The following is a 13,975-nucleotide window of genomic DNA, read 5'->3' as shown; positions in this document are numbered from 1 at the left end:
GAAGAAGAGAGAGAGAGAGCGCAAATAGAGGAAGAAGAGAGAGAGAGAGAGAGAGAGAGACATATAGAGGAAGAAGAGAGAGAGAGCAAATAGAGGAAGAAGAGAGAGAAGAGAGAGAGAAGAAGAGAGAGAGAGCGCATATAGAGGAAGAAGAGAGAGAGAGAGAGCGCAAATAGAGGAAGAAGAGAGAGAGAGAGGAAGAAGAGAGAGAGAGAAGAAGAGAGAGAGAGAGCGCAAATAGAGGAAGAAGAGAGAGAGAGAGCGCAAATAGAGGAAGAAGAGAGAGAGAGAGCGCAAATAGAGGAAGAAGAGAGAGAGAGAGAGCAAATAGAGGAAGAAGAGAGAGAGAGAGCGCAAATAGAGGAAGAAGAGAGAGAGAGAGCGCAAAATAGAGGAAGAAGAGAAGAGAGAGAGCAAATAGAGGAAGAAGAGAGAGAGAGAGCGCAAATAGAGGAAGAAGAGAGAGAGAGAGCGCAAAATAGAGGAAGAAGAGAGAGAGAGAGAGCGCAACAGAGGAAGAAGAGAGAGAGAGAGCGCAAATAGAGGAAGAAGAGAGAGAGAGAGCGCAATAGAGGAAGAAGAGAGAGAGAGAGCGCAAATAGAGGAAGAAGAGAGAGAGAGAGCGCAAATAGAGGAAGAAGAGAGAGAGAGAGCGCAAATAGAGGAAGAAGAGAGAGAGAGAGCGCAAATAGAGGAAGAAGAGAGAGAGAGAGCGCAGAGAGCGCAAATAGAGGAAGAAGAGAGAGAGAGAGAGCAAATAGAGGAAGAAGAGAGAGAGAGAGCAAATAGAGGAAGAAGAGAGAGAGAGAGCGCAAATAGAGGAAGAAGAGAGAGAGAGAGCGCATATAGAGGAAGAAGAGAGAGAGAGAGAAATAGAGGAATAGAGAAGAGAGAGAGAGAGCGCAAATAGAGGAAGAAGAGAGAGAGAGAGAGAGAGCGCAAATAGAGGAAGAAGAGAGAGAGAGAGAGCATATAGAGGAAGAAGAGAGAGAGAGAGCGCAAATAGAGGAAGAAGAGAAGAGAGAGAGAGAGAGCAAATAGAGGAAGAAGAGAGAGAGAGAGCGCAAATAGAGGAAGAAGAGAGAGAGAGAGAGGAAGAAGAGAGAGAGAGAGCGCAATAGAGGAAGAAGAGAGAGAGAGAGCAAATAGAGGAAGAAGAGAGAGAGAGAGCGCAAATAGAGGAAGAAGAGAGAGAGAGAGAGCGCAAATAGAGGAAGAAGAGAGAGAGAGAGCGCAAATAGAGGAAGAAGAGAGAGAGAGAGCGCAAATAGAGGAAGAAGAGAGAGAGAGAGAAAATAGAGGAAGAAGAGAGAGAGAGAGCGAAATAGAGGAAGAAGAGAGAGAGAGCGCAAATAGAGGAAGAAGAGAAGAGAGAGAGAGAGAGAGCGCAAATAGAGGAAGAAGAGAGAGAGAGAGCGCAAATAGAGGAAGAGGAAGAAGAGAGAGAGAGAGAGCGCATATAGAGGAAGAAGAGAGAGAGAGAGCGCAATAGAGGAAGAAGAGAGAGAGAGAGAGCGCAATAGAGGAAGAAGAGAGAGAGCGCAAATAGAGGAAGAAGAGAGAGAGAGAGCGCAAATAGAGGAAGAAGAGAGAGAGAGAGCGCAAATAGAGGAAGAAGAGAGAGAGAGAGCGCAAATAGAGGAAGAAGAGAGAGAGAGAGCGCAAATAGAGGAAGAAGAGAGAGAGAGAGCGCAAATAGAGGAAGAAGAGAGAGAGAGAGAGCAAATAGAGGAAGAAGAGAGAGAGAGAGCGCAAATAGAGGAAGAAGAGAGAGAGAGAGCGCAAATAGAGGAAGAAGAGAGAGAGAGAGCGCAAATAGAGGAAGAAGAGAGAGAGAGAGAGCAAATAGAGGAAGAAGAGAGAGAGAGAGCGCAAATAGAGGAAGAAGAGAGAGAGAGAGCGCAAATAGAGGAAGAAGAGAGAGAGAGAGCGCAAATAGAGGAAGAAGAGAGAGAGAGAGCGCAAATAGAGGAAGAAGAGAGAGAGCGCAAATAGAGGAAGAAGAGAGAGAGAGAGAGAGAGCGCAAATAGAGGAAGAAGAGAGAGAGAGAGAGCGCAAATAGAGGAAGAAGAGAGAGAGCGCAAATAGAGGAAGAAGAGAGAGAGAGAGCGCAAATAGAGGAAGAAGAGAGAGAGCGCAAATAGAGGAAGAAGAGAGAGAGAGAGCGCAAAATAGAGGAAGAAGAGCGAGAGCGCAAATAGAGGAAGAAGAGCGAGAGCGCAAATAGAGGAAGAAGAGAGAGAGAGAGCGCAAATAGAGGAAGAAGAGCGAGAGAGAGAGAGCGCAAATAGAGGAAGAAGAGCGAGAGAGAGAGAGCGCAAATAGAGGAAGAAGAGCGAGAGAGAGAGAGCGCAAATAGAGGAAGAAGAGCGAGAGCGCAAATAGAGGAAGAAGAGCGAGAGCAAATAGAGGAAGAAGAGAGAGAGCAAATAGAGGAAGAAGAGAGAGAGAGAGCGAAGAAGGAAGAAGAGAGAGAGAGCGCAAATAGAGGAAGAAGAGCGAGAGCGCAAATAGAGGAAGAAGAGCGAGAGCAAATAGAGGAAGAAGAGAGAGAGCAAATAGAGGAAGAAGAGCGAGAGCGCAAATAGAGGAAGAAGAGAGAGAGAGCAAATAGAGGAAGAAGAGAGAGAGAGCGCAAATAGAGGAAGAAGAGCGAGAGCGCAAATAGAGGAAGAAGAGAGAGAGCGCAAATAGAGGAAGAAGAGAGAGAGCGCAAATAGAGGAAGAAGAGAGAGAGAGCGCAAATAGAGGAAGAGAGAGAGAGAGCGCAAATAGAGGAAGAAGAGAGAGAGAGCGCAAATAGAGGAAGAAGAGAGAGAGAGCGCAAATAGAGGAAGAAGAGCGAGAGAGCAAATAGAGGAAGAAGAGAGAGAGAGCGCAAATAGAGGAAGAAGAGCGAGAGAGCAAATAGAGGAAGAAGAGCGAGAGAGCAAATAGAGGAAGAAGAGCGAGAGCGCAAATAGAGGAAGAAGAGAGAGAGAGAGCGCAAATAGAGGAAGAGAGAGAGAGAGCGCAAATAGAGGAAGAAGAGAGAGAGAGAGCGCAAATAGAGGAAGAAGAGAGAGAGAGCGCAAATAGAGGAAGAAGAGCGAGAGAGCAAATAGAGGAAGAAGAGCGAGAGCGCAAATAGAGGAAGAAGAGAGAGCGCAAATAGAGGAAGAAGAGCGAGAGAGCAAATAGAGGAAGAAGAGCAAGAGCAAATAGAGGAAGAAGAGAGAAGAGCGAGAGCGCAAATAGAGGAAGAAGAGAGAGAGAGAGCGCAAATAGAGGAAGAAGAGAGAGAGAGCGCAAATAGAGGAAGAAGAGCGAGAGCGCAAATAGAGGAAGAAGAGCGAGAGAGCAAATAGAGGAAGAAGAGAGAGAGCAAATAGAGGAAGAAGAGCGAGAGCGCAAATAGAGGAAGAAGAGAGAGAGAGAGCGCAAATAGAGGAAGAAGAGAGAGAGAGAGCGCAAATAGAGGAAGAAGAGAGAGAGAGCGCAAATAGAGGAAGAAGAGCGAGAGCGCAAATAGAGGAAGAAGAGCGAGAGCGCAAATAGAGGAAGAAGAGAGAGCGCACAAATAGAGGAAGAGAGAGAGCAAATAGAGGAAGAAGAGAGAGAGCAAATAGAGGAAGAAGAGCGAGAGCAAATAGAGGAAGAGAAATAGAGGAAGAAGAGAGAGCGCACAAATAGAGGAAGAGAGAGAGCAAATAGAGGAAGAAGAGAGAGAGCAAATAGAGGAAGAAGAGCGAGAGCGCAAATAGAAGAAGAAGAGCGAGAGCGCAAATAGAGGAAGAAGAGAGAGCGCACAAATAGAGGAAGAAGAGAGAGCCCGCAAATAGAGGAAGAAGAGCGAGAGAGAGCGCAAATAGAGGAAGAAGAGAGAGCCCGCAAATAGAGGAAGAAGAGAGAGCGCACAAATAGAGGAAGAGAGAGAGCAAATAGAGGAAGAAGAGAGAGAGCAAATAGAGGAAGAAGAGAGAGAGCAAATAGAGGAAGAAGAGAGGAGCAGATAGTTGAGAGGGAGAGGGAGCAGGCAGACTCTGGAGTCACACAGCATGCAAGAGGATACTGCAAGACAGACCACAGCTCCCAACATGCAAATTGGCATATAGCAAATCTGAATTCCAAATAGGTTATAGTGCACTACTTCTGTCTGCAGTCCTATCTATTCCTTAGGACATTACATTAGTGAACTAGACCTGGGACATTACATTAGTGAACTAGACCTGGGACATTACATTAGTGAACTAGACCTGGGACATTACATTAGTGAACTAGACCTGGGACATTACATTAGTGAACTAGACCTGGGCGACATTACATTAGTGAACTAGACCTGGGACATTACATTAGTGAACTAGACCTGGGACATTACATTAGTGAACTAGACCTGGGACATTACATTAGTGAACTAGACCTGGGACATTACATTAGTGAACTAGACCTGGGCGACATTACATTAGTGAACTAGACCTGGGCGACATTACATTAGTGAACTAGACCTGGGTGACATTGACAAAAATCCATATCGCGATAAATTGCCTGAATTAATGCGATAACGATTAAATAGAACAATAAGTTAATAACAGTAATGAGTTTGATGGTTGTAGCCATCAATTGTCCCGTTAACAATCACCCATATTAGCAAATTTATTTCATTTCCAAACTTCACATTTCTCTAGTACAGGTTCTCGTAATTAACAATATCAGCATAATCCATGCAATAAATGATTGGTATGGTCGGTGTCGATAATTAGATTTATCATCAGCAACTCCCAGCATGCTCATCTCTCCCAGTCCCCTGACTTTAGCTCTCCCCAACTGACCCTTACAGTGGAAACAGTCAGAGCTTCTCTCATAGTCCTACAATCCTACCATAGTGAGTACTCACTCTTCACTATGCTTAATCATTAGCAGGATATTACATGTAATGCCTAAGGACTTATAAAATCATACTTTCCATATCTCTACTGTATATTCACTACCAGTCAAAAGTTTTAGAACACCTACTCATTCATGGGATTTTCTTTATTTTCACATTGTAGAATAGTGAAGACGTCAAAACTATGAAATAACACATATGGAATCATGTTGTAACCCAAAAAGTGTTCTACAAATCAAAATATATTTAAGATTCTTCAAATAGCCACCCTTTTGCCTTGACAGCTTTGCACACGCTTGGCATTCTCTCAACTAGCTTCACCTGGAATGCTTTTCCAACAGTCTTGAAGTTCCCACATATGCTGAGCACTTGTCGGCTGCTTTTCCTTCACTCTGCGGTCCGACTCATCCCAAACCATCTCAATTGGGTTGAGGTACAGGGATTGTGGACACCGGGTCATCTGATGCAGTGCTCTCCATCACTCTCCTTCTTAGCCCTTACACAGCCTGGAGGTGTGTTGGGCCATTGTCCTGTTGATAAACAAATGATAGTGGGACTAAGCGCAAACCAGATGGGATGGCGTATCGCTGCGGTAGCAATGCTGGTTAAGTGTGCCTTGAATTCTAAATGAATCCCGGTGCCGCCAGCCAAGCACCCCCACACCATAACACCACCTCCTCCATGCTTTACGATGGGAAATACACATGCAGAGATCATCCATTCACCCACATAAGGACATGGGGTTAGAACCAGAAATCTCCAATTTGGACTCCAGACCAAAGGACAAATTTCCACCGGTCTAATGTCCATTGCTAGTGTTTCATGGCCCAAGCAAGTATCTTCTTTATATTGGTAGTCTTTAATAGTGGTTTATTTGCTGCAATTAAACCAATAAGGCCTGATTCACACAGTCTCCTCTGAACAGTTGATGTTGAGATGTGTCTGTTACTTGAACTCTGAAGCATTTATTTGGGCTGCAATTTCAGAGGCTGGTAACTCTAATGAACTTATCCTCTGCAGCAGAGGTAACTCTGGGTCTTCCTTTCCTGTGGTGGTCCTCGTGAGTGCTAGTTTCATCATAGCTCTTGATGGATTTTGCGACTGCACTTGAAGAAATTTCCAAAGTTCTTGAAATGTTCCGTATTGACTGACCATCATGTCTTCAAGTCATGATGGACTGTCGTTTCTCTTTGCTTATTTGAGTTGTTCTTGCTATAATATGGACTTGATCTTTTACCAAATAGGACAATCTTCTGTATATCACCCCTACCTTGTCACAACAACTGATTGGCTCAAACACATTATGAAAGAAAGAAATTCCACAAATTAACTTTTAAACAAGGCATACCTGTTAATTGAAATGCATTCCAGGTGACTACCTCATGAAGCTGGTTGTGAGAATGCCAAGAGTGTGCAAAGCTGTCATGGCAAAAGGTGGCTATTTGAAAAATGTGACAAAATATATTTTGATATGTTCATCACTTTTTTGGTTACTACATGATTCCATATGTGTTATTTCAGTGTTGATGTCTTCACTATTATTCTACAATGTAGAAAACAGTTTTAAAAAATAAAGAAAAACCCTTGAACGAGTAGTAGGTGTTCTAAAACTTTTGACCGGTAGTGTATACATAATGCAAATATTTACAGTGTGATGTGCCAAGCGGCAAACCTGTAAAAATACATCTACAATTGTACATTTATTTACAGATCCCAGGGCAACAGACAACAGATTCCATTACACTTGGATCATTAACCTCTCCCATTGTCTAGCCTATACTGTATATAGATATGACTTTCCTCCTGGAGTAGGGTGGGCTCTCTCATTGTACTGTCTACTGGCTAGATATCCCTTACCGCAGGACTAGGGTGGGAGGTCTAACTGAGTCTGTTGTCATCAGTTTCCACTAGTTGAGGAGAGTCTGAGGAGAGCTCTGGTCAGGGTGCCTGCTTCTCACTCAGACATGCAGCATGCAGACAAACAGAGAAACCAGCTTCAGCCCTTCCCACAGCTACTTCAGGACACATGCAGTAGGCTTACGCATACACACGTAAATACACACGTACAGTGGCAAAAATATGTGAACCCTTTGGAAATACCTGGATTTCAGCATAAATTGGATCTGATCATCTGGGTCACAACAATAAGACAGACACGGTCTGCTTAAACTGATAACACACAAACAATTATATGTTTTCATGTCTTTATTGAACACACAGCATAAACATTCACAGTGCAGGGTGGGAAAAGTATGTGAACTCTTGGATTTAACAACTGGTTGACCCTCCTTTGGCAGCAACAACCTCAACCAAACATTTTCTGTAGTTGTGGATCAGATCTGCACAACGGTCAGGAGGAATTTTGGATCATTCCTCTTTACAAATAGGTTTCAGTTCAGCAATATTCTTGACGTCTGTTGTAAACTGCTCGAGGTCATGCCACAGCATTTTAAAATCGGGTTGAGGTCAGGACTCTGACTGTGCCACTCCAGAAGGTGTATTTTCGTCTGTTGAAGCCATTCTGTTGATTTACTTCTGTGTTTTGGGTTGTTGTCCTGTTGCATCACCCAACTTCTGTTGAGCTTCAATTGGTGGACAGATAGCCTTACATTCTCCTGCAAAATGTCTTGATAAACTTGGGAATTCATTTTTCTGTCGATGATCGCAAGTTGTCCAGGACCAGAGGCAGCCCCAAACCATAATGCTCCCTCCACCATACTTTACAGTTGGGATGAGGTTCTGATGTTGGTGTGCTGTGCCATTTTTTCCTCTCTAAACATAGTGTGTGTGTTCCTTCCAAACAACTCAACTGTAGTTTCATCTGTCCACAGAATATTTTGCCAGAAGAGCTGTGGAACATCCAGGTGCACTTTTGCAAACTTCAGATGTGCAGCAGTGTTTTCTTTGGACAGCAGTGGCTTCTTCTGTGGAGTCCTCCCATGAACACCATTCTTGTTTAGTGTTTTACGTATCGTAGACTCGTCAACAGAGATGTTAGCATGTACCAGCATTTACCAGAGATTTCTGTAAATCTTTAGCTGACACTCTAGGATTCTTCATAACCTCATTGAGCATTTTGCGCTGTGCTCTTGCAGTCATCTTTCCCTTACGACCACTCCTAGGGAGAGTAGCAACAGTGCTGAACTTTCTCCATTTATAGACAAGTTGTCCTACCGTAGACTGATGAACATCAAGGCTTTTAGGGATACTTTTGTAACCCTTTCCAGCTTTATGTAAGTCAACAATTCTTAATCTCAGGTCTTCTGTTCGAGGCATATGGTTCACATCAGACAATGTTTCTTGTGAATACCAAACTCAGATTTTGTGAATGTTTTTTATAGGGCAAGGCAGCTCTAACCAACATCTCCAATCTCGTCTCATTGATTGGACTCCAGGTTAGCTGACTCCTGACTCCAATTAGCATTTGGAGAAGTCATTAGCCTAGGGGTTCACATACTTTTTACAACCTACACTGTGAATGTTTAAATTATGTATTCAATATAGACAAGAAAAATATAATAATTTGTTTGTTATTAGTTTAAGCACATAATGTTTGACTATTGTTGTGACTTAGATGAAGATCAGATCAAATTTGATGACGAGTTTATGCAGAAATCCAGGTAATTCCTAAGGGTTCACATACTTTTTCTTGCCACTGTACACACACAGATTACATTGCCTAGGCTAATTCCACTAGTGTGCCGACAAAGTGGCGACACACTGTGACAAAGACATGCTGTGTCCTCTATGGTTATCTAGAGGGATTTGTAGAGGGTAGAAGCTGTTGTCTCATACACAGACACACAGTCACATTCTACAGCTTTGCTGATCACAGCTCTGACATCATGCAGTGATTAGGGGACATAAGCAGAAGTTGGCCCTAACTACTGAGACCGGGTCAGATGATGTAATGGTAAAGGTTAGGATATGGGGATAGGATCTGACCCTAGATCTGGAGCTATAAAGAGACTAGCGGTTAGAATCAGCACGGTTAGCTGTATGTACGGACCGACCTGTCAGAGGGAGAGAAGGACAGGCGGTCTTCATACACCTCTCCCTCTAACCCCAGGCTGCTCCAACTACTGCTGTTCCCATTGCTGCAAGAGACAAGACCATTGCTCAACCCTGGCAGCTAACACTGTGCACACACAAACACACAGTCTGAGGTATTGGAAACACAAAGGTCTCCCTAAGCAAGTCTCTCTTACCTGGCAAAAACAAGTCATCCATTATTAATGTTGTCCATATCAAATGTGAGGCTTGGTCCTGAAAGAACTTTCAATCAAAGCAACAACTGATGACTGCTAATTATGTGAGATCACTGCATTCTCCACCAGGACATCCATCACAACACAACATCTATCACTGTAATTAGTCCCCATTACCAGGCTGGCTGGTACCTGCTCTGGTATGTAGAGAATGATGTGGAAATCTAAAAATAACTCCATCTATGTCAATTAGCTCATTAATGACCCAGCTAAGATAGAAGTGTCTCTTGAGCTGTGGTTTGTGAGAGTGGTATGCTGAAAGGTCGTTAAAAGTTTGAATACTTTTCAAACGGAGCCGTTCCTTTCCTGGGTTATTTTGTTGACAAATGGGAGATGGTTGGATACGTCTTTTGAAGGGAGAGAGGCTAATGAATTACACATGGATGGACTTTGTTCCTGTGGAAAGGGCCTGGGGCAGAGAGAGACAGGCTGCTACAGACACAACCTTTAGAAAATATTATGATACTTTCACTAGGCTGTTGGCCAAAGTAACTAGCTGATCTCCTCACACAGTCTCCTTTTCACTATCTGGGGAGAGAAGTGTACATGTGTACTGGGTCTGTAAAATAGAGATAGCAGGCTGAGACTTGGAATGTCAAGAACTCTACTCTACCCTGAAACTATAGACTGGTGAGACCATGTCACTCTCAGAGCATTACACCAGATTCACACCAACAAGTGTGTGTGTGTGTGTGTGTGTGTGTGTGTGTGTCTATCATAAAGGAAAAGCCAGTTCTCTTAAAGCTTGACATTATCCTTTTGCAGTTACTCAAACAATCTCAGCAGAACTCGTCATTTAACAGCCATTTAAAATCTATAACATTGACACGAGGAGAGACTATATTTGCTCAAATCAAAGTTAATCGTTTCATGGCAGGGGAAGGTACTAGATCCCTCACTCTCAACTCTGGACCTCAAAACCAGTTCCATTGTGTTTTTTTAATCGTTCTCCTCTAACCAGGCACTGATTTAGACCTGGTTAGAGTGTAATAGCACTATTCTAGAGGTTCCCAAATGATACATTCTGCTGTCAGTGACCTAGTGACTTCATATCCTCCAGAGGCCTGCTAACGTCAGCCTGACAGGCAACATGGAGGAACCTGCCCTTTACCGATCTCAACTCAGTCTCACAGGATCAAAACAGCTAATCACTAAATCACCACAGTCACCTTAAAACAACATGGGAAACACCATTTGACCTCTCAACTGAAAAATACATCTATTTCTCATTGGCAGTGGAGCCAAAACGGTGATGACTGACTTGCATTCATTAGTTTCAGCATTCATTTAAGTCTAGGCTGAATGCCACAACCATAGTCGAAAGCTCTACTACTCATATCTATCCATCTGTGGACATTGAACATGGGTTAGAATCAGTCGCTGGTGTGAGAGCGACAACAGTGCTCAAAGACAATAGAGAAGTGTTTCAAGAGGTGAATCATTAGTCAGCTAATCTAGACTAGAGACATTTCATTTAGCCTTCAGAGAAACTAAAAGAATAGAGCAGAATGTGTTCTCTACCTGTCACTGAGGTGCAGGAAGCTGCTGGTCTCGTCAGGGTGTTCGTCCTCGAAGCTGAGGCGGGACCAGCTGCCCAGGCTGTCATCTCCCACACTCAGACTGAGCTGCTGGGACACAGAGGACTCTGTGGCCTCCCTGCCTGGGAAACTACCACAGGGACAGGGGAAGGAACCAGACACATTAATAAATCAGTTTTATACACAGAAATACAAATTCGTAACAGTATCAACATAGGGACTCAGAGAATAGTTAGTTATCAAGATGGTGAAACCCTTCTTGGCTCCTTTACTATGTTTGTGTAATCTGGTCAAATACGGAAATAAAAAATGCTTGGACTCACTCTACAATGAATTGCCCAATATGGTGCGTCACAAGAACTTGCCTTAACTATTACTAACCATTGCAGTTAACCCACAAGGAAACCCAAGTGAACAGGCATGTAAAGTTACAGGAATTGTCTCCGCATGTGGTTGTACTCTGCAACATTAGAGCTGGTCACAGAGTGGTGGTGTTGTGTCTTAAAAAGTGTAAAAAAGGAGAGCCACACACTCTAGGAGCTCAGATGCAATCATTTAACCTAATAGCCAACGTTGACAGACAATCTGTCTTCATCAGGGTATAATGACAAACACTGCGTGTCACTAGTTTATATAGTGTCAAAGGAAACACACAGGTGTCTGTAATCATGGATAAATTTGGTTTGATTCCATTGGTTGATTTATAGATAAATAGAACATATAAAATGCATGAATGAATAACATACGATCATAGATACCATTTGGCTACATAGGCCTATAAATATTTACAATGGATAGTAGAATCACAGTAATCACAAGAATGGCTTCAGATCAAAGTCTACGTTGAGACTGAATGGTAGCAAGGGTCTGTAAATGAAAGATCCAGGCATCCTCTCGTTTTAACAATACATTGTCAAGGTCACCCCCTCTCACAGGGTGATGTGTTCGGTGCCGAAATAGCGAAGGTTTGCTTCCAAAAAGTGGGCCGCAACAGGGTACGTTGAGTTTTTGCACCTAATGGTGCTACGATGCACCGAGATTCATACTTTTAATTCACGCTTCGTTTTACCCAAATCATGTTTACCACAAGGACACGTACAATGGCAACAAAAAGTATGTGACCCTTTAGAATGACCTGGATTTCTGCAGGAATTAGTCAGAAAATGTGTTCTGATCTTCATCCATCTAAGTCACAACAAAAGACAAAAACAGTCTGCTTGAACTAATAACACACAAACAATGATACGTTTTCATGTCTTTATGGAACACACCGTGTAAACATTCATAGTGCAGGGTGGGAAAAGTACGTGATTGGATTTAATAACTGGTTCACCCTCCTTTGGCAGCAATAACCAAATGTTTTCTGTAGTTGTGGATCAGATCTGCACAACGGTCAGGAGGAATTTTGGATCATTCCTCTTTACAAAACGGTTTCAGTTCAGCAATATTCTTGACGTCTGTTGTGAACTGCTCGAGGTCATGCCACAGCATTTTAAAATCGGGTTGAGGTCAGGACTCTGACTGTGCCACTCCAGAAGGTGTATTTTCGTCTGTTGAAGCCATTCTGTTGATTTACTTCTGTGTTTTGGGTTGTTGTCCTGTTGCATCACCCAACTTCTGTTGAGCTTCAATTGGTGGACAGATAGCCTAACATTCTCCTGCAAAATGTCTTGATAAACTTGGGAATTCATTTTTCTGTCGATGATAGCAAGCTGTCCAGGACCAGAGGCAGCAAAGCAGCCCCAAACCATAATGCTCCCTCCACCATACTTTACAGTTGGGATGAGGTTCTGATGTTGGTGTGCTGTGCCATTTTTTCCTCTCTAAACATAGTGTGTGTGTCCCTTCCAAACAACTCAACTGTAGTTTCATCTGTCCACAGAATATTTTGCCAGAAGAGCTGTGGAACATCCAGGTGCACTTTTGCAAACTTCAGACGTGCAGCAGTGTTTTCTTTGGACAGCAGTGGCTTCTTCTGTGGTGTCCTCCCATGAACACCATTCTTGTTTAGTGTTTTACGTATCGTAGACTCGTCAACAGAGATGTTAGCATGTACCAGCATTTACCAGGGATTTCTGTAAATCTTTAGCTGACACTCTAGGATTCTTCATAACCTCAATGAGCATTTTGCGCTATGCTCTTGCAGTCATCTTTGCAGGACGGCCACTCCTAGGGAGAGTAGCAACAGTGCTGAACTTTCTCCATTTATAGACAAGTTGTCCTACCGTGGACTGATGAACATTAAGGCTTTTAGGGATACTTTTGTAACCCTTTCCAGCTTTATGTAAGTCAACAATTCTTAATCTCAGGTCTTCTGAGATCTCTTCTGTTCGAGGCATGGTTCACATCATCAACTTCTGCACATCTATCACTCCAGTGTTAATGCTAAATTGTAATTATTTCGCCACGATGGCCTATTTATTGCCTTTACCTCCCTAATCTTACTACATTTACACACTGTATATAGTTTTTTATATTGTGTTATTGACTGTACGTTTGTTTATGTGTAACTCTGTTGTTTTTAAATCGCACTGCTTTGTTTTATCTTGGCCAGGTCGCAGTTGTAAATGAGAACTTGTTCTCAACTAGCCTACCTGGTTAAATAAAATAAATAAACAAACATCAGGCAATGTTTCTTGTGAATAGCAAACTCAAATTGTGAGTTTTTTTATAGGGCAGAGCAACTCTAACCAACATCTCCAATCTCGTCTCATTGATTGGACTCCAGTTTTTTTTTTTACCCCCAAGCCATAAGCCTCCTCCTCTGGCCTGCTCCCCTCCCCGGACTATTTGCATTGTGTGCCCCCCCAACCCCTCTTTTACGCCGCTGCTACTCTCCGTTTATCATATATGCATAGTCACTTTAACTATACATTCATGTACATACTACCTCAATTGGGCCGACCAACCAGTGCTCCCGCACATTGGCTAACCGGGCTATCTGCATTGTGTCCCACCACCTCCTCTTTTTACGCTTCTGCTACTCTCTGTTCATCATATTTGCATAGTCACTTTAACCACATCTACATATACATACTACCTCAATCAGTCTGACAAACCGGTGTCTGTATGTAGCCTCGCTACTTTTATAGCCTCGCTACTGTATATAGCCTCGCTACAGTTATTTTTCATTGTCTTTTTACTGTTGTTTTATTTCTTTACTTACCTATTGTTCACCTAACACCTTTTTTTGCACTATTGGTTAGAGCCTGTAAGTAAGCATTTCACTGTAATACACCTGTTGTATTCAGCGCACGAGACAAATAAACTTTGATTTGATGTTAGCTGTTAGCATTTGGAGAAG

At 43.0% G+C, this 13,975-nt stretch overlaps 1 protein-coding gene across 4 annotated transcripts in view; it reads right to left on the bottom strand.

Annotated features, from left to right (window-relative positions):
* The window catches only part of akap11 (A kinase (PRKA) anchor protein 11), a 33,749-nt gene that overhangs the window by 3,895 nt on the left and 15,879 nt on the right, over positions 1 to 13,975 (bottom strand). For 2 of the 4 annotated variants that reach the window (XM_024408283.2, XM_042319734.1), the window contains exons 10-11: positions 10,655 to 10,801; positions 8,879 to 8,962 (exon numbers count right to left, since the gene is read on the bottom strand). In XM_024408283.2, coding sequence (XP_024264051.1) covers positions 8,879 to 8,962; positions 10,655 to 10,801 — 231 coding nt within the window. The remainder of the gene's footprint in view (positions 1 to 8,878; positions 8,963 to 10,654; positions 10,802 to 13,975) is intronic. The other 2 variants (XM_024408288.2, XM_024408294.2) reach the window with 1 other exon arrangement.

This window comes from Oncorhynchus tshawytscha, linkage group LG03 (genome assembly GCF_018296145.1).
Source record: "Oncorhynchus tshawytscha isolate Ot180627B linkage group LG03, Otsh_v2.0, whole genome shotgun sequence".
NCBI lineage: Eukaryota > Metazoa > Chordata > Actinopteri > Salmoniformes > Salmonidae > Oncorhynchus > Oncorhynchus tshawytscha.
The sequence above is the reverse complement of the archived record's forward strand: the minus strand, read 5'-3'. Positions and strand labels throughout refer to the sequence as shown.